The sequence below is a fragment of the Mangifera indica genome, chromosome 2 (genome assembly GCF_011075055.1).
Source record: "Mangifera indica cultivar Alphonso chromosome 2, CATAS_Mindica_2.1, whole genome shotgun sequence".
Lineage (NCBI taxonomy): Eukaryota > Viridiplantae > Streptophyta > Magnoliopsida > Sapindales > Anacardiaceae > Mangifera > Mangifera indica.
This window is the reverse complement of record NC_058138.1, coordinates 10,829,603-10,853,280: the sequence shown is the minus strand read 5'-3', so window position 1 is coordinate 10,853,280 and position 23,678 is coordinate 10,829,603. Positions and strand designations below refer to the sequence as shown.

Here is a 23,678-nt window from a genome sequence, read left to right as displayed (position 1 = left end):
AGGAAATAGAGAGAATGACAGCCAGAGGGAGGAAGGCTCTCACTTTTTTTGTACACTTAGGCTATGTTTGGTTTAGGTAATTTTTTATTACTAGAAATAAAAATTACCTATACTTTTTTATAGGATAACTCCAATAATCTCTTTATATACTTCATCTCAAATCTTATTGGTATTTGCATAGTTAGCTCAAATTCATTAATCATATTACTTAGGCCTCATTTATATTTTAAATATTTATATCTAAATATTCTTAAGCATAATTTTTCACAGTTCAAAATCTCCGACCCTTGGTGATTCACTCATTTGTGATTAACACCCCAACAATTAAAATTGCAGAATATAACCCTTATGTGTATAGCCCATAGGTTCATTATTATATTAACAACAAATAATATTGATTAATTCTCAATTATTAGTTTATTATTCACATACCATAAGCTAATAAGATATCATGGTCACCCAATATACCAAGAATCAAAGTTAGTTGATGTAACCTTTTAATGGTATACTTTCTGTGCAGTCAAATCCCTCGTCATACTAATATCTTATCAAGGTAGAGGCATAAAAATAGTATCCACCTAAGTTATCTTAACTTTTTGAGTTTTCTTCTGAAACAACAAATGAACTTAATTTGTTTTGGGCTTTAACTTAAATCCATACTATGATTATAGATTTCGTTGGTCGTAGTTGTTAGTCAAATAATGCCATGAAATATCTTTCTCTTGTACCCAAGAGTAGACTTGGCAAACAGGCTAGCTAGGTTAGATCTATGTAGAAGTAAACCGAGTATGGGTTGAAAACAGGTCAAATTAAGTGAGTAAGAAATATGAAGGCCTATACTAGTCTTGCGGTATGGGTAGACTCATGAGTTATCCATATAATTGAGGTTTTATTAGTTTTAAATTTATCAGTAAAATAATGCACTGGTTTCTTGTAAAATGCAATAATATATGTAAATTAATACTGAAATATTGTATTGTGAAATTAACAAATTTCTAAGTTAATTCAATTTTTTGAGAAAGATGAGCTAGAGATTGAAAAACAGAAAAAGAGTGGCAAGTTTTCTTTGAAATAATATGGAGTGAAGTATGAGAGATGGCTAGAGATTAAAGATGAGGGGAAGCATAATTTTTTTGAAATAAAATATAAAAAAATACAATTAGTACATTAACCATTTTCCATTTTTTAAATTTTTTTAGTGTACTTACGGATACACTTGGCGTGCCTACAAAAATCGAAATTATATAGGTATAGGTTTATATGAGTACAGGTTTGGAAACATATAAAATATACTCTTTTTATAAGCAAGTAACATGCCAATTTTGTTAAGTTTACCTATGAGTGATAATCGTTTATTGATCTACCATAACCTTATTATATTTCTTAATTGTTCAAAAGTTGGGTGCACATACCCAAATGGTTGTTGCATTCTTTCAAAAAATGAGGTTGAACTATTAACAAAACTATTATGCATGTTGGTTATGCAGTGTCAAAACCCACCAGCCTGTGACAATATCCTCACAAGAGGTAGTGTGAGTAGGGAAGGCAAGGATGCCTAAACATCAGAGCATAGGTTCAAAACCCACCGGTGACATATCAAGATCAAACTTTTGACTTACCTGATATAATGGTTGGTTGATCAATTTAGTCTTAAAAGAGTGATTTGATTCTAGTAAGGTTTCCTCATTATACAAAAAAAACGAAAAAGCCTTTCCATACAACGATTAGTATTACATATGTACTCTCACAAAATACTAATAATTGAAGACAAAAATTAATATTTTACCTCTCTAACCATAACTTTGCTCTTAAGGGCAATTTTCATCTAATAGATTAAGAGTATCTTTGATTTACATCAGTATAAATTCAATCTTTATTTTATGAGATTAATAATTAAATATTTGATATAGTTTCATCATTAAAGTTTTTGAATACTCTTTTAAGGTAGCATCTTATTTCTTTAAAGGAGTTACAAATTTCATATTGTATAATAAAATCCACATTGACTGTAAATAGTTCATCATTCCTTATGGAGACAATTACACAACTTTTACCCAAATAAAGTGCCTGACTTTTATTTATGATAGTGAACAAAATTCAGGTTATAGATTAGAATTGAATTTCCTATCACTTAATACAAACAATTCTAGTCTCACTAACAAGTCTTCGGATCTAAGATCTTTGTTAACAATATATATAGTTAAGTGGTTTATAATAATGTAAACTTTTGCTTGTTAAATTATAATTATACAGAAAATGCTAAGGTTCTAATTTGTGAAGTTAATTGAACTAACACGGTGTGTTTTGTTATCAAGTTTTTCAATAACAAAACACAGTGTTTCATTGGAAAAAGAATTTAATATCATCTTAGCTTCTCGAATACTCTTTAGGGGTTGTTTATTAAAATATCTACCTTTCATTTTTTTTTAAATTTTTTCTCTATAATTAAGGGCTAGATCTAAGTCATTTCATTTGATCAAATGGTGATGATTGATGAATTTATGTTATTTTTTGTTGATTAGATCAATAATTAAGGTTGTTGTAATGGTTGTAGCCAATTCATTTTTATTTTTCAGTTGTACAAACGGTTTGTAAACCTAATTAAGAGTTAATGAATTTTTGGAGGATTTATTCAAAAATTTTGTAGTTTACTTGCTCTAGTTTTTTCATTGTAGTTTTATTTCTTGCTAATCTTTCATGGTATCAAAGCCTTTGACATGCATCAAGACGGCTAATCTCTCTGGAACTTTTGTTTTAAGAACACCTATTTCACATGAGTAGAGCTTCGATGGTGCGTCGATATCTCACTTTGCATATATGAGTGTACATAATTTTTCAATCTCCAATCTATAAGCTATCTTTCTCAAGCTAACCGAAGAAAATTACCGTTATTGGAGAGCTTAAGTTTTCTACACAGTAGGTGCTCATGCTTTAAGAGAACACCTTACAAGTTTAAGTTCCATGTCCTCAACCTTTCTTGCATGTGAAGACTGATTCTAGTTTAGGAGACTTGAAACAACTAAATGATAAGTTTTCTATATGGAAATGGTATGATCGGTTGCTTATAAGTTGGTTGTTGGGATCAATTTATGAAGTGATTTTTAGTCATGTAGCAAATTGTAGGACTATTAGTGAAGTTTAGAATACACTTGAGCATTATTTTGTGTCTACGTCTAAAGCCAAGATAATAAACCTTAGAAATACCTTACAGACACTATAGAAAGGTAATGTGAGCATTTAGGAGTATGTTAGGAGAATGAAGGACATTTTTTATGCCTTTGTTAGCAGTAGTAAACAAATTATTGAAGAGGAGTTGGCTTTTTTATAATAGATGATTTAGGTTCTAAATTTGATCCTGTTGTGGCTCTTACTATGAATAAGTTGGATTCCACTTCTGAGAGCATCAATCTTGCTGATATAAAACCTCTTCTACAAAAGTTTGAATAAAGAATTAATAAAATGTCTCTCTCTCCTTTTGAATTTAGCAATAGCATAACAAACCTTGGTAGTAGAAATGGGAGAGTTAGTTATGAAATAGTGAATGACAAGAATTCATCATTGAGAGAGAATATGAGTAACTATTACTCAAACATAGTGACTGAAAACATAAGACAACCCTTTATGAATGCTAACACAAGACAAAGATTTATTAAAGCGCCAAACGAGTACAATTTCACTTCACAAGGTAGAGTCAAAGGAAGGTTTAGAAATAAAACTAAGGTAGCATGTCAACTTTATGGTAAAACTGGTCATATGGTTGCCTATTGTTATCACAGGTTTGATATACATTTTAATAGACCTATACACAATCAAAATCACCAAACAAACAACCCTATAATAGATCACCATACACAAAACACTACCTATCACACAAACACAACCTTTTACACAAGTCAAACTTTATAACATCCTATCCCACACATTACCCATCACATCACTCAAGCACTAAGAGCTTACTATACTGTCTAAACACCAAACACTACCCCTATAAGTAACTACAATTACAATGCACAACAATTACAATTTTATCCTTTAACCAAACCTATTACACCTTACTACATGACAAACCAACCTCAACCTGTATAAGCACCTTGCTTAGTTCTTGTGTTTATTGGATCTACATCAATGGATCCAATGCCTAATGTGTCTGTAAGAGGTTTATAAAAGACTCTAATAGGCTGCCCTAGCACTACAGAAGATGTGAGTAAGTATATGAACTCAGGGGCTTCAGATCATTTGACTATATGGGTAGAACAAGTGGTCATAAAGGAGGACTATTTAGGAACTCAGTAACTTTAAGTGGGTAATGGCGAGTGTTTGATAATTTCACATATGGATTCCTCTTTATTACCTACCTTTTTGTCTGATAAATATTTGCATCTTAGAAACATATTATGTGTTTTTATAATAACAAAAAACTTGCTTAGTATATCAAAGTTTACTAAAGATAACAATGTGATTGTAGAATTTCTAAGTGATTGTTGTTTGTAAAATACAAGGACACTAAGATTGTGTTACTGCAAGGACCATTTAAATATAGGTCTTATCAGTTTCACACTTCTTACCTCAAGTTATCAAATCCTACCAATCTAAATAACTCATGCCTAAATAGATCATATTCTTTTATTTCACCTAATAAATTGTTTGAATTTATAATAGTTGAACTTAGTAACAATTCTGATTTGTGTGTGAATAAAGTTGATGTGTTTGTGTGACATAAAAGGCTTGGGCATCCATGTGAAAAGACTATAAAGTGTGTCTTTAGTGATTTACAATTTTTTGCTAATTTTAATGATTTGAAATTTTGCCAAGGCTTCCATTTTAGGAAGCATCATGGTGGTCATTTTTTTGTCTTTAATTCCGAAGAATCTAGATCTCTAGAGTTAATTCATAGTAATGAATGAGGTTCTACCCCAGTTGTGTCTTCAATTGGTTTTAAGTATTATCTGCATTTTTTAGATGAGCATACTATGTTCACTTGGTTGTTTCCATTGAGAAATAAATCAAAGGTAACAATAGTGTTCAAATAGTTCCATAAGTTTGTAAAAAGGTAGTTTGAACAAAAATTAAAAATTGTCCAAATAGATTAGGGTGGTGACTATAGGTCTTTGGTTCCATATTTCCTTGAACAAGACATCATTTATAGAGTTTCTTGTCTACACAATTATCAACAAAATGGGAAAGTTGAGCGTAAACATAGGCACATTGTTGAATTGGGATTAATTATGGTGTCACAATCTAGTATGCCCTTAACATTTTGGTGGGAAGCTTTCTAAACTAGTGTTTACTTAATAAATAGGATGCTTACTATTGTTTTATCCAACAATACACCTTTTCAACGATTATTCCATAAAAAAAATTTACAACTTTCTCAAAATCTTTCGTTGTGCTTGTTACCCTTTCCTAAGACCCTATAATCATCATAATTTTGATTGTCATACTTAAAAGTGTGTTTTTCTTAGATATAGCTTGAGACACAAAGAATACAAATGTATGAATAAAACAGACAAAGTTTTTATTCCAGCTTTAGTTAAATTTGATTAGAAAGATTATCCCTTTAAAACAAATCTATCATTTCTAATCTGTTAATGAAAAGTCAGTCTTTAGATAGTGTTCATTTTTCTCTCAACCTTTTCATACCACAACATGAGCTAAATAGTGAGTATTATCCTAGTTCTAAACCTACAATTTCAAGTATTCCTACAATCATATCAAAAGTTTGGCCTTTGAAAAGACTATTCATGCAGAATCTACTTTCATTATAACCACACCAAATGCTATTCCTTCTACTTCACTAACCATTCTTCCTACACCTCAAAATATAGGAACTCATAAATTACCTTTACAACAATTTGCAAATCAATCTATTTCACTAATCTCTAAAAAATCAACTTTTGTCCTTTCACCATAACCTATACATTCATCAGACATTTCAAGTCCTATTCCATTAGAAGCTACTATTCCACATAGTCCAAATATCACAATTGTGTTGCCTTTTACCAAAGTAGATCACTTATGCTAACCAAAGGAAAAACAAGGCATCTTCCTTCACCAAGAAAATGGCCTTTAATTTCTAAGGTTGTAGTTAAGGAACTTGTTATTGTGGTCAAGGCCTTGGGTAATCCAACATGATATAAAGCTATGTAATTTGAATTTGAAGCCTTAGTGAAAAAAAAAATCTAGGACTTAGTGCCACTTGTTGTTGGTAAACATATAATAAGTCATAAATTGGTCTTTAAAACCAAGCTGAATATAAATAAATCTATTTATAAATTGAAGGCTAGATTATTGGCAAAAGGCTTTCAATAGACACCTGAGATAAATTATTTTGACACTTTCAACCTTTTTGTAAAGGCTGTGACCATTAGAGTCATTTTGACATTGGTAATCTCTTATGATTGGTCTTTACATTAGATTAATATCAATAATGCATTCCTTAATGGAGATTTACAAGAAGAAGTGTATGTGAGTCAGCCTTAAAGGTTCATTGATAAGAATAATCTTAAGTTTTTATGTAGATTGAGAAAAGCTTTATATAGGTTGAAGTAGGCCCTAAGAGCCTAATATAAAAAGTAAAAAAATGTCTTACTCAATAAGGGTTTTGTGAGTACTGTGTTAGACTTTAGTTTGTTTGTGTTAGGGGAAGAAAAAGTTAATGTTTCTATGTTGATATGTATAGATGATATCCTATTAACAGGTCCAAATACTGCATATATTCATCATTTGATACAAGATTTGAACATGTAATTTTCACTAAAGAATTTAGGAGAATTGAGTTTCGTTTTAGGAATAGAAGCTCATAAGAGTTAAAGAGGAGTGCACATCAGTTAGCATAAATATGTTGGTGAGTTATTGTTGAAAGCTTAAATGTAAGATTTTATTAGGGCATTACTGTTGCCCAGTAGAATCGTGCATTTAAAAAATTCTTCTTAACAAATAAGTTAAGCCAGTTTTTAAAAGAACCTTTTGTGTTATAGTGGCAGACTTACAAACGGTTTTAAGAGTATCTTAAAGGCACTTAATACTATGGCTTACTTATTTAACCAATTTTTATTTTCACTTTAAAAGTCTTTGTTGATATTGATTAGGCTGGTAGTTTGGAGGATAAGAGATCAACAATTGGGTTTGATGTTTATTTGGTTTTAACCTGGTGCAATAGGTTTTCACATAGCAAAAAGTAATGTCTTTATCATCTAAAGAAGCAAACTCTAGGACAATCAGTCAAGTCTCAACTAAGTTAGCCTGGATCAAGAGTTTGTTAATTGAAGTAAAAGTGTCTTGGTATGCTATTCCAGTGGTGTGGTGTGACAATATTAGTTTAGGTTCTCTAGATTCAAATGTTGTATTCCATAGTAGAATGAAACATATAGAGATATATGTGCATTTTGTGAGATAACAAGTTATAGGTGGAAATCTAAAAGTGCATTATGTGCCAATATAACATCAAGTTGTTGATATTTTAACTAAACTCTTGCTAGTTGCTAAGTTTGGGGAGTTGAAGGAGAGAATTAATATTGTTGAATGGTTTCAATGTTTCAAGCACTATAGAGAACAAGATATAAGTGATGAAATAGAACAATCAGTAGCATCAAAAGTGCCACATGCCTTAATGAGCACCACATAACTTAATGTTAATGGGTTGTAAGTTGTGTTTAATTACTCAAATTGAAAACTCTAATTCTTTTGTTTTGTAACTATTGAGTAATACCAATTTACTCTGATTGAGTAAGTGTGAAGAAAATTTTGTTAAGTTGTGGAGTAAATATAATTGGGCATGTTTTCAAGGAGTTACTATTTTTGTTGCTCACTTGACTTCTATGAACAGTATACCATAAAATTGTAAATGCTTCGCCTTATAAACCCAAGGAGGAGTGTTTTTGCTTGAAGATGTAGTCTTTTGCAGATGGTTTGCCATATAAACTCAAGGAGGAGTAGTTTTGCTTTGCAGATGATTTATCTTGTGAACTCAAGGAGGAATGATTCTGGAAGTGTTTTGTTTGAATAATGGAGCTAATGGTCGATCTAAGAGAATAGTATTACTTATGGTGGCAACATAGTTACTATAGATGTTGAAAGAAGGTGTTGTGTTTTAAAATTGGCATTGATTACTGGTTTTAGGAAGGAATATTACTCTTGTTGGGTAATGCAACTGTTGTACAATACTAATTTTGTGAATATGAAGAAATATTCAAACTATTGCACAAGTATAATTCATGATTGTGGGCGAGCCTAATATTACATTTGTAGTATTAGCTTGAGGGAGGATGTGAAATCAATTTAACTAAAATGATGCATTTTGTTATTAAATTTTTCAATAAAATAAACGTAGCATTTCATTGGTATTAATTATGCTTATTAATTATGAAAAGGGTTTGCTTAATAATGCATTGAATCTCAAGTATGAAAAGTGCTTAAATCCAATAGCTTATTAATTATGTAAAAAAGGAGTTGCTCCGATATAAACCTTCCCCATTATAATAATAATAATCCACTACATAGGATGTCTTAATATTAATCTATCAGGACCATTAGTATTTACCATTGGCTTTAAATTATGAAATATAATATCAGTCATTGAAATAAATCTAATAGTGTATAAAATTTATTTTCCTTAACTTTGAATGTTTTGTACTACCTTGTTTCATCTACTTATACACCTCATCCATGGCTGATATTACTTCTTATCTCTTAGAACTTCATTTTCTCACCACGTGGAGACGCCTAATACGTATGCTCAGCCTCAGCAACAACTGAACTTCAGATCTTTCTAAAGGCAAAAGTGAGTTTAACTTGGTCCTTCCTTTCATTTGCTCTTTTACGTATGTATAGAGTAAGTAGATTGAATCTAGTAATATTTCTAAAAGCTTTCTTCTCCTATTCATATGATTTCATTCGATTGCTGCGTGTATCTATTTTAACTGAACTAAACTTTTCTTTGATAGAACATAAAATTCAGTTGAAGCTTGGATTAAAAGTTCAGGCAAAAAATATTAATTAGTCAACTTGAGTGTAAGTAAGACTTAGATTTGATTGGCATTTCAGCTTGATTGAACCCAAAATTAGCAACCATGAGCTCAAGCTCAACGCAAAATATTTTTTAACTTAAAAAAATTATTTTTTTAAAATTTATGTTTTCAAACAAAAATATATATAAAAAATTGTTGAATTGTAATATAATGAAAGGAGTAAAGTTATCTATTTGTAAAAATAGATTTGCAAAAGTCTCAAATTAAAAAAAAAAGTTTCAAGAACTCACTTCACTCATTATAAATAAATACCCAACCCAATTTCGAAACTCTCACATAAATGGAAATGAGTCTAACAACTCACGTTACTCTTTATAAATAATATTTCTATCACAAATTCAATTATCTTCCACATATTGTATTAGACAATATAGATTTAAAAAAATAATAATGAAATAGTTTAAACTTAAATTTAGTTTTTAAAAATATTATAATATCGATTTGAACTTAAGTTTAACTTATTATATTAACTGGGCATGAGCTCAACCTAATTAAAACCCATCAAATTTAGACCTAGATTTGAGTTTGATTTCCTTAAGCCAAGTTTAACCCAAGTAAGCCTCAACTTGCTCAACTAGACTTATATTCATCTAGTGTCAGATCCTCTGCCAACCAGTCAAATGTATATATATAGTTGTCGTAGACTGTTAGGTCTATTTTGTCCTGTCCCAATATGCATGCCTTGTGATCAGTCTGTTTCCCATGTGAACGTACTGAAACTTGTACCAAATTGGATTCCGCCACATCTTTGTAGTTCAAAGTCTTGAGGATCCATCAACGCCACGTCTGCTAGATCTACCAATTCGCGATCCAAATGAGTTGAAATTTGTGTGGTTAATTGAATTAAATGATATCGTTAGCGAAAAGACGTATACTGACAATTAAAGTAGTTCATCAATTGGGAAAATTAGTTAGTTCTGGAGATTGGCATTTGATCAATGGATGCTTCAAAAATGATCTTAATTCTTGGGGTAATTCTTTCTGAGAAGCAAGCAAATAGAATAACCAAAGTTTTAGGATCGAAATATTTTATAGTATGAAATTTAAATCTATAATATTTAACATCATTCTTACAAAAATTATTTATAAACCTTGCAAATTCTATTTTTCTGTAAGAAATATGACATCTTTTGTCTACCACAGATTTCGCCTACCCTCTTCAGAGATATCCTGATTTCTAAATGATTTGGTGGTCCAGGAAGTTATTAAATGTGGCAGCATAGGAGTCTGAAAATAGGTTTGAAAGGTGAAACAGTATTTATTGTCTGACATTAAATAGGCTATGCACATTAATTTTTCTAAGAACGGCAGATACAATTGTCCACCCAATTATATACACAATTCATCGTATTGCCTAAGCTTTGGTTGCCTTTGATGGTTTAATTCTGTGCGGCACTCATTTATCTTTATGCCAGTGAGGTATCCATTTTTTCCTTTGTTTTTGCAGTTATTTCTTAAATTGTAGACAATAAACATTAATTTCTACCATCATATGTAGTTTGCAGCGTTAAGTACACAATATAATTGAGTATTTTAGGTAATTTTCTGAAATTGAGAAGACTGTTCTATTTGATGTTTTACATATATCATGGATGATGGAGTGGAAGAAAGGCTTCTGGTCGCAGAAGAAAATGGTAGCAGTCATCTAAAAACCAGGATTTGGAGGGAAACGAAACTCATTTGGCGGATCGCATTTCCTGCAATAATTACAAGAGTGACAAGTTTTGGACTTATCGTTGTGACGCAAAGCTTTCTTGGACATGTTGATGAAATAGATCTAGCTGCATACGCACTCGTTCAGAGCATTATTCTGCGCTTTTTCGATGGAATACTAGTAATCACTAAGCTCCTCTTAAGTACATATATATTTGAAAATGAATCAACATATATGCGATTAAATTTATTTCTCTTCATTTTGGAAGCTGGGAATGTCAAGTGCAACAGAAACATTATGTGGGCAAGCATTTGGAGCTGGGCATTATCACATGATGGGCGTTTTCTTGCAACGATCATGGATAGTTGATGGTGTGACAACGACAATTTTGCTCCCAATCTTCATTTTCACGAAGCCAATTTTAAAACTACTTGGGCAGAATGAAGAAATAGCAGAAGCTAGTGGCTCCATATCTCTATGGTTGATTCCATTTGTTTATAACTTTGTATTTGGTTTGACCATCCAAATGTTCTTACAAGCACAACTCAAAAATATGGTAATTGGATGGCTATCTTCAATTTCTTTTCCACTTCATGTGCTTTTATCGTGGTTGTTTGTGAACAAACTTGGGTTAGGGGTTGGTGGTGCAATGGCCTCACTCAATATATCAGCTTGGTCTGTGGTTATTGGAGAGTTTGTGTACATTTTTGGTGGTTGGTGTCCTCATTCTTGGAAAGGATTTACTACAGCCGCCTTCACTGATATCTTCCCTGTTATAAAGCTCTCCCTATCCTCCGGTGTGATGCTCTGGTAAGCTTTTTTGCCTTTTTAAAAAAAAAAAAATGATGTCAATGCGTTTTTTAAAAAAACAATTCTCTTTTTAAGGTTATTTGAGGTAACAATAAAATTATTTGTACATTTTTAGTATAAATTTATGTATATAAATGATGTTTTATTATATATTAAATAATTTTAAATTAAAAATAAGTTTAATTTATGTTTTAAAAATGTATACATATAGTATTATTACAAAAACTATAGACAATAATTGACTAACAATAAAATTATGTATACCCATTTTTGGTACCCAATTTGTGTACACAAATGAGGTGTTATCATGTGATTGGATGTTTTTTTATTATATGATGACACATGTTTTAAAATCACCTAATTATATGATGATATATTACTGTGTACATGAATTATGTATCAAAAATAGATACACATAGCATTGCTCATTGACTAAAACATTAAATAAAGTCTTTCTCACGAGAGAAATATTAAGAGCCGTATAAATGTTATCCTTTTATCTGGACAGCTTGGAGCTCTGGTACTACTCAATCCTAGTCTTATTGGCTGGTTACCTGAAAAATGCTACCGTCGCTATATCTGCTTTCTCTATTTGGTAAGAATGATATGTATGTTCCTTATATGCTGTTTGACTATAAGCTAAATTATTGTTTTTTTTTTTTTTTTAAAGCAATGCCATTCTACAATGATCATTTAAATATAGAATTTGTATATAAAATTGATGTGGTAAAAAATATATATAAATAAATGTTAAAAATTAATAACAAGCTATCATAATGCATGCTTGCTTCTTTTTGCAGCCTCAATGTGAGTGGACTTCAATTTATGATCTGCCTCGGCTTCCTTACTGCTTCATGGTAAGTTCAATTGGTAAATATATTTATCTCAAGTGTTATCTATCTATTAGTCCATTTAACGTTGAATCCTTTGGCCACTGCTTTTTTTTTTTTTTTTTTGTAGTGTTAGGGTGTCAAATGAGTTGGGAGGTGGAAACGCTAAAGCAGCAAAATTTTCCATTAAAGTTATAATAATGACCTCCACATTTTTTGGAGTGTTATTTTTTGTCCTTTGTTTGGCCTTTGGTCGTCAACTTTCATATCTGTTCACTACTAGTGAGGAAATTGCAGACGCTATATCAGAATTATCCGTTTTCCTTGCTTTCTCACTTTTGCTTAACAGTATTCAGTCAGTTCTTTCAGGTAAAACTTATTAAATTATTCCGTAAATTTAATGTTCGGAAAAGAAAAATTAAGTGTTATTTTATTGTGTTCATCAGGTGTGGCTGTTGGTGCTGGATTTCAAGGTGTGGTTGCATTTATTAACTTGGGAAGCTACTACTTGATCGGAATTCCAGTAGGATGCTTGCTGGGATATGTGCTGAATCATGGAGTTAAGGTGAGAATTCAATCAATCACAAAATAATTTAAACAGCTGAAAATTTGAAATTATTCAAGCTAAATAAATGTGAATCACAGTCCGATGTGTTAAAAAACTGACAGGGTTTGTGGGTTGGATTATTGGCGGGTGTAGCATTGCAAATAATTATTCTTTCCTTCGTTGTTTGGAGGACAGATTGGGATGAGGAGGTACGTATCCATTACATCCATGTTCATGAAAATTACACAATGACCATTGTACCATTCTTTCACTTCACTCCTATATATGTTCTCACCTATGATAGCCAAGTTTGTAGAAAACTTCATCTTAGAGAAGACAAAGATATGAAGCACTGTTAATTTCATGGGCTCTTTTAGAGATATTTAAATAAAAAATGCCCTAGTAATATATTTGGATAACAAGTATATTTGTAAGAGCTGGGAGGGAACAGTTTTGCAAAAGTAGCAAGAATGAAAAATGTGTTTTGCAATAAATTTCTGAATTTTTGAGATGGGTTTTGTGTTTATCATATTTTTGTATTAATTTAAATGCAACATCAAATATACTAATTTAAATGCACTAAATGTGTTTTCTTCCTCTTGTAGGCCAACAAAGCATTCAAACGCATAAATCGATGGCTTCTAAAACCAGCAGAAGAATCTAATCAGAGCTCTATTGGTTCTATTTCTGAAAGTGGAGATTAACTAATCTCAGAGTTAATGACTTTGATAAACCTTTTCTTTTTCCTTAATTATTTCAAACAAATAACTCCTATGGAGAAATGAAATTATTCTGATGATGTTTACAATTTTAGAGTGAAAAATAAATCCAACTTGAATTATTTAGTCTGATTGATTTATCTTGAGAAGAAACATATTGTCACGTATAGTTTGATCAATTTTATTTCATCTAATGTGTTCTTCCCAATCCTAATTTCTTGAGAAAAATACTCCTGCTTGAAATCTCTATGAATTTTAAATTAATGGTATTAGTTTGTTTGGATGAAGGGAAAATAGAGCAAAAGTTAGAGAAAATTTTAATAGAATTAGGAGATTTCTTATAATGTGCACAAAGCACCTCAAGTAAAACGTTACACAAAAGTTGTTCCCTTTAAGTTTGAATGCTTTGGAAATATCCCTTAAATTTTCTCCCTCATATCAACCTACATTCCACTAAAATATTCAAAGAGATTCTTGGAGTCTCAACAAGCTGAGCTCGTGCCCTTCTTAGCCACCAGTCAAATGCAAAGTGGTCCTAGAAAGTTGGGTTTCGAATCAAAACATAAACATCAAAATCGAAGTCAGTTCCACCACCACCACATATTTGTAGTTCAAACCCTAAATGACAAACTGGGCCAATTATAGTGGAGAACTAAGTCTGAAAATGACCACGTCGCACTCGAACTATCCCAACAAAATAAGTTCTCGTGCTTAAATTTTCATGAAAATGACTATTTTATGAAAACAGTTAAAAGGTATTTTTATCAATTTTTAGAATATATAAATATTGTAAGATTAATATCACTTACATTGCTAAAGTATAAACAAATTACATATTCTCCCATCAACCTTATAATTTATCATTTAGGCCCTTATTTTTAATTTAAAAAAATCAAAACCTTAATGCTAACTTCAACCAATCCCAAATACATAATCACAGTGATTATAATTAAAATTTGGGTTAGAATTATGTTAAAATCACATTGGAATAATAGTGTAATTCTATCAAAATCATACTTGTATAGTGCAATAACATTGAAATTGCACCATATTGGTACGATTTTGATTGAATTGAATTCACACAATTTGAGTGTGATTCCATTCAAAATATCATTGGTTTGACCAATGCAATTTCAACTAAAATCATCTTGAAATATTGTGATTTTAACTAGAATTGTATGAAAATAGTGCAATTTTTAAATTGCACTATTTTAATACGATTTTGACTAGAATCACATCTTTCCAATGTAAATATGACATTTAAACATTAAAATAGATTTTTTTTATTAATACAAAACATGAGTAAAAATTTGGGTGGTAAAATATTATTAATCTATAATAAATAATTGAATACTAAAAGTTATGAAGGGTGTTTTTGTCCTTTTAGTGTATCTATTTTAACATTTAACTAATTTCACAATTAATACTTGGAGGAAGGTCATAAAATGTGATTTGTTTGCTTTTAGAATAGAAACTTGTTTTTTTGACATAATTTGAGTGGTTAATGGTTTTCCTTAACCATGCTAAAAAAGTTATTCATTAGTTGTAAAATTATATTAATGTTGCTAATGTTTAGTAATGCTCAAGATTCAGTTTGTACCAATTATCTTACAGCCAAAAGACAGTTTAGTCCATTAACAAAGTTTCACTAATTAACTTTAGAAAATTCAAATACACATCTATCATTTTAATTTTGTTAGTGACTTTAGTTTAATTATAAATTAATAATTTTCCCTTTTAATATAATAATAAAAATACCTTCATAAATTAATATTTCAAACGATATTAATTTAAAATTTGAAATTGTGTAATTAAATTTATAAAATTAATCTTTAAATAAAAATTAATATTTTGACCGGATGTGATTTCTCAATTTACTGAATTAAAGATAAAATATATGACTTAATTTATCAATTTACTGAATTAATATTTCCTTAGATCAATTTATTGGATTAAAATGATATTTTGCATGTAAGGATTTAATGTAGATCCTGTTTGATTGTATTAGGACAATAATTTATCAGAAGCCTCAATTTTTTTGCATAGCTAATTAATTATGAAAAGTGGTTGCTTAATAATGTATTGAATCTCAAGTATGAAAAGTGCTTAAATCCAATAGCTTACTAATTATGTGAAAAAGGAGTTGCTCCGATATAAACCTTCCCCATTATAATAATAATAATCCACTACATAGGATGTCTTAATATTAATCTATCAGGACCATTAGTATTTACCATTGGTTTTAAATTATGAAATATACTATCAGTCATTGAAATAAATCTAATAGTGTATACAATTAATTTTCCTTAACTTTGAATGTTTTGTACTACCTTGTTTCATCTACTTATACACCTCATCCATGGCTGATATTACTTCTTATCTCTAAGAACTTCATTTTCTCACCAGGTGGAGACGCCTAATACGTATGCTCAGCCTCAGCAACTACTGAACTTCAGATCTTTCTAAAGGAAAAAGTGAGATTAACTTGGTCCTTTCTTTCATTTGCTCTTTTATGTATGTATAGAGTAAGTAGATTGAATCTAGTAATATTTCTAAAAGCTTTCTTCTCCTATTCATATGATTTCATTCGATTGCTGCGTGTATCTATTTTAACTGAACTAAACTTTTCTTTGAAAGAACATAAAATTCAGTTGAAGCTTGGATTAAAAATTCAGGCAAAAAGTATTAATTAGTCAACTTGAGTGTAAGTAAGAGTTAGATTTGATTGGCAGTTCAGCTTGATTGAACCCAAAATTAGCAACCATGAGCTCAAGCTCAACGCAAAATATTTTTTAACTTAAAAAAATTATTTTTTTAAAATTTATGTTTTCGGACAAAATTATATGTAAAAGAATGTTGAATTGTAATATAATAAAAGGAGTAAAGTTATCTATTTGTAAAAATAGATTTGCAAAAGTCTCAAATTAAAAAAATAGGTTTCAAGAACTCACTTTACTCGTTATAAATAAGTACTCAACCCACTTTCAAAACCCTCACATAAATAGAAATGAGTCTAACAACTCACATCACCCTTTATAAATAATATTTCTATCACAAATTCAATTATCTTCCACATATTGTATTAAAAAATATAGATTTAAAAAAATAATAATGAAATAGTTTAAACTTAAATTTAGTTTTTAAAAATATTATAATATTGATTTGAACTTAAATTTAACTTATTATATTAATCGAGCATAAGCTCAACCTAATTAAAACTCATCAAATTTAGACCTAGATTTGAGTTTGATTTCCTTAAGTCAAGTTTAACCCAAGTAAGCCTCAACTTGCTTAACTAGACTTACATTCATCTAGTGTCAGATCCTCTGCCTACCAGTCAAATATATATATATAGTTGTCGTAGACTGTTGGGTCTATTTTGTCCTGTCCCAATATGCATGCCTCGTGATCAGTCTGTTTCCTATGTGAACGTACTGAAACTTGTACCAAATTGGATTCCGCCACATCTTTGTAGTTCAAAGTCTTGAGGATCCATCAACGCCACGTCTGCTAGATCTACCAATTCGCTATCCAAATGAGTTGAAATTTGTGTGGTTAATTGAATTAAACGATATCGTTAGCGAAAAGACGTATACTGACAATTAAAGTAGTTCATTAATTGGGAAAATTAGTTAATTCTGGAGATTGGCATTTGATCAATGGATGCTTCAAAAATGATCTTAATTCTTGAGGTAATTGTTTCTGGGAAGCAAGCAAATAGAATAACCAAAGTTTTAGGATCGAAATATTTTATAGTATGAAATTTAAATCTATAATATTTAACATCATACTTACAAAAATTATTTATAAACCTTGCAAATTCTATTTTTCTGTAAGAAATATGACATCTTTTGTCTACCACAGATTTCGCCTACCCTCTTCAGAAATATCCTGATTTCTAAATGATTTGATGGTCCAGGAAGTTATTAAATGTGGCAGCATAGGAGTCTGAAAATAGGTTTGAAAGGTGAAACAGTATTTATTGTCTGACATTAAATAGGCTATGCACATTAATTTTTCTAAGAACGGCAGATACAATTGTCCACCCAATTATATACACCATTGATCGTATTGCCTAAGCTTTCGCTGCCTTTGATGGTTTAATTCTGTGCGGCACTCATATATCTTAATGCCGGTGAGGTATCTATTTTTTCCTTTGTTTTTGCGGTTATTTCTTAAATTGTAGATAATAAACATTAATTTCTACTATCATATGTAGTTTGCAGCGTTAAGTACACAACATAATTGAGTATTTTAGGTAATTTTCTGAAATTGAGCAGCCTGTTCTATTTGATGTTTTACATAGATCATGGATGATGGAGTGGAAGAAAGGCTTCTGGTAGCAGAAGAAAATGGTAGCAGTCATCTAAAAACCAGGATTTGGAGGGAAACGAAACTCATTTGGCGGATCGCATTTCCTGCAATAATTACAAGAGTGACAAGTTTTGGACTTATCGTTGTGACGCAAAGCTTTCTTGGACATGTTGATGCAATAGATCTAGCTGCATACGCACTCGTTCAGAGCATTATTCTGCGCTTTTTCGATGGAATACTAGTAATCACTAAGCTCCTCCTAAGTACATATATATTTGAAAATGAATCAACATATATGCGATTAAATTTATTTCTCTTCATTTTGGAAGCTGGGAATGTCAAGTGCAACAGAAACATTATGTGGGCAAGCATTTGGAGCTGGGCATGATCACATGATGGGCGTTTTCTTGCAACGATCATGGATAGTTGATGGTGTAACAACGACAATTTTGCTCCCAATCTTCATTTTCACGAAGCCAATTTTAAAACTACTTGGGCAGGATGAAGAAATAGCAGTAGCTAGTGGCTCCATATCTCTATGGTTGATTCCATTTGTTTATAACTTTGTATTTGGTTTGACCATCCAAATGTTCTTACAAGCACAACTCAAAAATATGGTAATTGGATGGCTATCTTCAATTTCTTTTCCACTTCATGTGCTTTTATCGTGGTTGTTTGTGAGCAAACTTGGGTTAGGGGTTGGCGGTGCAATGGCCTCACTCAATATATCAGCTTGGTCTGTGGTTATTGGAGAGTTTGTGTACATTTTTGGTGGTTGGTGTCCTCATTCTTGGAAAGGATTTACTACAGCTGCCTTCACTGATATCTCCCCTGTTATAAAGCTCTCTCTATCCTCCGGCGTGATGCTCTGGTAAGCTTTTTTGCATTTTTTTCTTTTTTAATATGATGTCAACGCGTTTTTTAAAAAAACAATTATCTTTATAAGGTTATTTGTACATTTTTAATATAAATTCATGTATATAGATGATGTTTTATTATATATTAAATAATTTTAAATTAAAAATAAATTCAATTTATGTATTAAAAATATAAACACATAGCATTATTACAAAAATATAGACTATAATTGACTAAAACATTAAATAAAGTCTTTCTCATGAGAGAAATATTAAGAGCCGTATAAATGTTATCCTTTTATCTGGACAGCTTGGAGCTCTGGTACTACTCAATCCTAGTCTTATTGGCTGGTTACCTGAAAAATGCTACCGTCGCTATATCTGCTTTCTCTATTTGGTAAGAATGATTTGTATGTTCCTTATATGCTGTTTGACTATAAGCTAAATTATTGTTTTTTTTTTAAAGCAATGCCATTCTACAATGATCATTTAAATATAGAATTTGTATATAAAATTGATGTGGTAAAAAATATATATAAATAAATGTTAAAAATTAATAACAAGCTATCATAATGCATGCTTGCTTCTTTTTGCAGCCTCAATGTGAGTGGACTTCAATTTATGATCTGCCTCGGCTTCCTTACTGCTTCATGGTACGTTCAATTGGTAAATATATTTATCTCAAGTGTTATATATCTGTTAGTCCATTTAATGTTGAATCCTTTGGCCACTGCTTTTTTTTTTTTTTTTTAGTGTTAGGGTGTCAAATGAGTTGGGAGGTGGGAACGCTAAAGCAGCAAAATTTTCCATTAAAGTTATAATAATGACCTCCACATTTTTTGGAGTGTTATTTTTTGTCCTTTGTTTGGCCTTTGGTCGTCAACTTTCATATCTGTTCACTACTAGTGAGGAAATTGCAGACGCTATATCAGAATTATCCGTTTTCCTTGCTTTCTCACTTTTGCTTAACAGTATTCAGTCAGTTCTTTCAGGTAAAACTTATTAAATTATTCCGTAAATTTAATGTTCGGAAAAGAAAAATTAAGTGTTATTTTATTGTGTTCATCAGGTGTGGCTGTAGGTGCTGGATTTCAAGGTGTGGTTGCATTTATTAACTTGGGAAGCTACTACTTGATCGGAATTCCAGTAGGATGCTTGCTGGGATATGTGCTGAATCATGGAGTTAAGGTGAGAATTAAATCAATCACAAAATAATTTAAACAGCTGAAAATTTGAAATTATTCAAGCTAAATAATAAATGTGAATCACAGTCCGATGTGTTAAAAAACTGACAGGGTTTGTGGGTTGGATTATTGGCGGGTGTAGCATTGCAAATAATTATTCTTTCCTACGTTGTTTGGAGGACAGATTGGGATGAGCAGGTACATATCTATTACATCCTTCTTCATGAAAATTACACAATTACCATTCTTTCATTTTACTCCTATATATAATATGTTCTTTTGTAGAAAACTTCATCTTAGAGAAGACAAAGATATGAAGCACTGTTAATTTTATAGGTTCTTTTAGAGATATTTAAATAAAAAATGCCCTAGTAATAAAAATGTGTTTTGCACTAAATTTCTGAATTTTTGAGATGGATTTTGTGTTTATCATATTTTTGTATTAATTTAAATGCAAAATCAAGTATACTAATTTAAATGCACTAAATGTGTTTTCTTCCTCTTGTAGGCCAACAAAGCATTCAAACGCATAAATCGATGGCTTCTAAAACCAGCAGAAGAATCTAATCAGAGCTCCATTGGTTCTATTTCTGAAAGTGGAGATTAACTAATCTCCGAGTTCATGACTTTGATAAACCTTTTCTTTTTCCTTAATTATTTCAAAGAAATAACTCCTAGGGAGAAATGAAATTATTCTGATGATGTTTGCAATTTTAGAGTGAAAAATAAATCTAACTTGAATTATTTAGTCTGATTTATCTTGAGAAGAAACATATTGTGTTCTTCTCAATCCCAATTTCTTGAGAAAAATACTCCTGCTTGAAATTTCTATGAATTTTAAATTAATGGTATTAGTTTATATTGGATCCGGTCCACCCACGATGGGTTGACTTGATCTATTAGGGTTACAAGACTAACCCATGATAGACGATATTACAATATTGCCCTTAGCAGTTATTTTTAATAACTGCCACTCCCTCTCTTATTTAAAATGGATGTAACTTTCATTGGGAGGTTAACAGTAACAAAAACAGAAGCAGAAGAACAGTGATCAATACAGTACTCTTCCAAAATCAATTCTCTGGAAGGACTCTTGCAGAAACGAGAGAGAAAATCAGCAAATTGTGTTATGGAAATTTTCAGGAGTGCATCGGATCACCAAATCGTTATCAATTGTCAGATTCAGGCAACCGGGTATGTTTTTGTAATCTTGGAATTAGTTTGATTTATGCTTACATTGGTATCAGAGCCACTTATATTTGTGCAATTGTGATACTAGTGATATAAACATGATTAGGAAGCATGTTTAGGGATTGAATTTACGTGAACAGTATTTTATTTATTAAATAATGCGTACGGATGATTATGCTTTTTGATGGATTTATTGCAATTTTTGTGAAATTGATGCTTAGAATCGTGTTAGGATGAATCCTGGATATTAGTTTCATGATTAATTAGAAAAAAAATTGCACGGAATCGCATGAAATTGGATGAAATTCAGTGGTCCATGTTTCACCCAAAAACCGTGACATTCATGCATTTAATTCGCCAAAATCTGGTGACTTTGTCGCCTGAAATTTGATGTATCTTCATCGTCATGTCACAGGCTTCAAAAGCCCTATGAAATTGTCGCCTGAGGATGGCTGAAAGACGACCAATTTTGCCGTTAAAATGTTAGGGTTCACACTGCGTCACGGTTCACAATCGGGTTGGGAAAACCCAATTGTCCGATCTGAATGGTCAACGGTGCAACCCGTTTAGTCAACCGGTCGATCCAACCCGGATCCTAACCCATGGTAACCCGGTCAACTATTGATCGGTCAATGGTCAAACTATTGACCGATCAACGGTCAGCGCTTTGACCGCGCGTGAGTGCTCGTGAGGACCAGGTTCCGGCACGTGGAGGCCCGTGATGCATGTAAATTGAGTTGTCTATTGCGTGTAAGCGCATGAGATAGTATTTTGGCGAGTGGGAGCGCGTGGATGCTTCTATTTATGTTGGGCAGCTTATATTAGCTCAGATTCAGTTCTGTGTGATCTGTTTATGCGTGAATTAAATACTTATAGATGTTATTTTGATCATGGTTTTGAATTATGCTTTGCTATACATGTGAACATGTATTGTTTATATTGTTATGCATGTATAATTTATTATTGTTCATTTGTTGGTCATATATATAGGGTGAACATATTGACTAAGGACTACTATTTGAATTATAAGATGAATCAAGTGCACAATCTTTTCACTCACCTTGGTGTCATGCATGAGAGATATAATGATTTAAAAGACAAGGACATAAAATTAACTGAAAAGGAGAGGATATCTGGATTACTAAGATCATTGCTAGATTATTGGACTTCAATAATTTCTAATCTTGTCCGGGGCAAGAAATTCAAGAATTATTGGCAATGTGTGGATGAATTACAGCTCGTTGAAAAACGTAGAATAGTAATGAATATAAGAAAATCTACATCACTCTCAATTTTCCCAAATCAACGAAGTGCGAGGCATGTAAGGTATCGCAAGCATGATAATAATTTTATCTTAGATAAAGTTACTCTTAGTATTGTTAGAGATAAAGAAAATGTTTTTTCTCAATCTGATTGGTGGAGATCAAATCCTTATAAATATGAAGAGCGTTTGATTAACAGGATGCCCTATTTTAAATTGTACAAATCTCAAGCCAAGGATGGTTCAGAAGTTAGTCATAATCATTGAATTTCATGTCCATATTTATTTCATGCATATTTGTTTATTTTTGAATTATTGTTATGTTGAACTCTCAATGTTGATATAATATATATGTTTTATGGATTATTTGTGGGAATTCTGAGACTGATAGAATTCAATTATTCTCGTCTAGAATATACATTGATGCGATTGGATTAATTGTTAAAATGTAAAACATTTGTGTCATAGACGATGATTGGGAACATAGTGAACTTTCGACTCTATGCCTTATGTGACATATTTTAATTTTTTAATGCACAATTGCGACAATAAAATGTGTATATATCTTATTATTGGTGTTGTGTTGCGTATCTCTATAGTTATATATTGAAATAACTTCGAAAAACATAATTGCCAATTTGAATAAGGGAGAAAGATTGAATGAGGACAATTATAAAATATGGAAGATGAGAATGCACTATATCGTAAATGAACAGGATGCCTTGGAAGCTGTTAATCAGGTTATGGATGAGGCCTAACTGGCTGAGGGGCAAAATCCTAATAATACCCAACATAAGCGTAATATGGATGCTTATAATTCCTGGAAAAAGAAAGATTCGATTGCCAGAGGAATACTCATAAGCTCAATGAATGATGATATTGCTTATCAGTATGAGCAATTTGAAACTGCGAATGCTATGTGGGTAGCATTGAAAGAAACGTTTGGAGGAACGACCGTCTCTAAACTATGACAGTTGACCATCAAGTTTGACACATATAAGAAAGTTCCCAATAAGCCAATAAAGCAACATCTAAGGGAAATGTCAAACACGATAACTGAGCTGAAGAAGGCTGGGCATGAACTGACTGATGAACAGCAAGTGCAGGCTGTTATACGATCTCTTCCTGATAGTTAGGAGCACATGAAAGTGTACATGACCCATAATGACAATATCAGAACTTTTGATGATATTGCTCGCCATCTTGAACTGGAAGCTGAGCGTTTAGAGGCTGCTAGACCAAATGCTCAAGCATATGTTGTTGAGTCCAGTTCAAAGAAGTTTTC

The 23,678-nt window shown here is 31.3% G+C and overlaps 3 protein-coding genes across 9 annotated transcripts; all 3 read left to right on the top strand.

Annotated features, from left to right (window-relative positions):
• Window positions 1-10,181: 10,181 nt before the first annotated feature.
• Window positions 10,182-13,675, top strand: LOC123208363 (protein DETOXIFICATION 24-like). 4 transcript variants are annotated; one of them, XM_044625828.1, is made up of 9 exons: window positions 10,186-10,445; window positions 10,610-10,860; window positions 10,949-11,490; window positions 11,999-12,085; window positions 12,291-12,347; window positions 12,451-12,689; window positions 12,767-12,885; window positions 12,990-13,076; window positions 13,473-13,675. In XM_044625828.1, the coding sequence occupies exons 2-9, from the start codon at window positions 10,615-10,617 to the stop codon at window positions 13,569-13,571; spliced, it is 1,476 nt and encodes a 491-aa protein (XP_044481763.1). In that variant the 5' UTR covers window positions 10,186-10,445; window positions 10,610-10,614; the 3' UTR covers window positions 13,572-13,675. The 4 variants fall into 4 exon arrangements, with proteins under 4 accessions (XP_044481764.1, XP_044481763.1, XP_044481762.1 ...); XM_044625827.1 differs by having other exon boundaries at window positions 10,586-10,860; XM_044625826.1 differs by having other exon boundaries at window positions 10,525-10,860.
• A 3,533-nt stretch (window positions 13,676-17,208) lies between these two features.
• On the top strand, window positions 17,209-20,737 carry LOC123208361 (protein DETOXIFICATION 24-like). 4 transcript variants are annotated; one of them, XM_044625823.1, is made up of 10 exons: window positions 17,209-17,278; window positions 17,451-17,721; window positions 17,893-18,141; window positions 18,230-18,771; window positions 19,068-19,154; window positions 19,354-19,410; window positions 19,511-19,749; window positions 19,827-19,945; window positions 20,053-20,139; window positions 20,450-20,737. In XM_044625823.1, the coding sequence occupies exons 2-10, from the start codon at window positions 17,716-17,718 to the stop codon at window positions 20,546-20,548; spliced, it is 1,485 nt and encodes a 494-aa protein (XP_044481758.1). In that variant the 5' UTR covers window positions 17,209-17,278; window positions 17,451-17,715; the 3' UTR covers window positions 20,549-20,737. The 4 variants fall into 4 exon arrangements, with proteins under 4 accessions (XP_044481758.1, XP_044481760.1, XP_044481757.1 ...); XM_044625822.1 differs by lacking the exon at window positions 17,209-17,278 and having other exon boundaries at window positions 17,411-17,721; XM_044625824.1 differs by lacking the exon at window positions 17,209-17,278 and having other exon boundaries at window positions 17,417-17,726.
• A 120-nt stretch (window positions 20,738-20,857) lies between these two features.
• LOC123208364 lies at window positions 20,858-22,835 on the top strand. Its single transcript, XM_044625830.1, has 2 exons — window positions 20,858-21,135; window positions 22,123-22,835. Exons 1-2 carry the CDS (start codon window positions 21,071-21,073, stop codon window positions 22,658-22,660), a joined length of 603 nt encoding a protein of 200 aa, XP_044481765.1. The 5' UTR covers window positions 20,858-21,070; the 3' UTR covers window positions 22,661-22,835.
• The last annotated feature ends 843 nt before the right edge of the window (window positions 22,836-23,678 follow it).

What these genes read in the sequence shown, in the direction of transcription:
- LOC123208363 (XM_044625828.1), top strand. Translation starts at nt 10,615, where the DNA reads ATGGATGATGGAGTGGAAGAAAGGCTTCTGGTCGCAGAAGAAAATGGT. An exon ending in TATTCAGTCAGTTCTTTCAG is followed by an intron (nt 12,690 to 12,766) that starts GTAAAACTTATT and finishes TGTGTTCATCAG; the next exon opens with GTGTGGCTGTTGGTGCTGGA. An exon ending in GGACAGATTGGGATGAGGAG is followed by an intron (nt 13,077 to 13,472) that starts GTACGTATCCAT and finishes TTCCTCTTGTAG; the next exon opens with GCCAACAAAGCATTCAAACG.
- LOC123208361 (XM_044625823.1), top strand. An exon ending in GCTTTTTCGATGGAATACTA is followed by an intron (nt 18,142 to 18,229) that starts GTAATCACTAAG and finishes TCATTTTGGAAG; the next exon opens with CTGGGAATGTCAAGTGCAAC. An exon ending in ATATCTGCTTTCTCTATTTG is followed by an intron (nt 19,155 to 19,353) that starts GTAAGAATGATT and finishes TTCTTTTTGCAG; the next exon opens with CCTCAATGTGAGTGGACTTC.
- LOC123208364 (XM_044625830.1), top strand. Translation starts at nt 21,071, where the DNA reads ATGGAAATTTTCAGGAGTGCATCGGATCACCAAATCGTTATCAATTGT. An exon ending in TGTCAGATTCAGGCAACCGG is followed by an intron (nt 21,136 to 22,122) that starts GTATGTTTTTGT and finishes TCATATATATAG; the next exon opens with GGTGAACATATTGACTAAGG.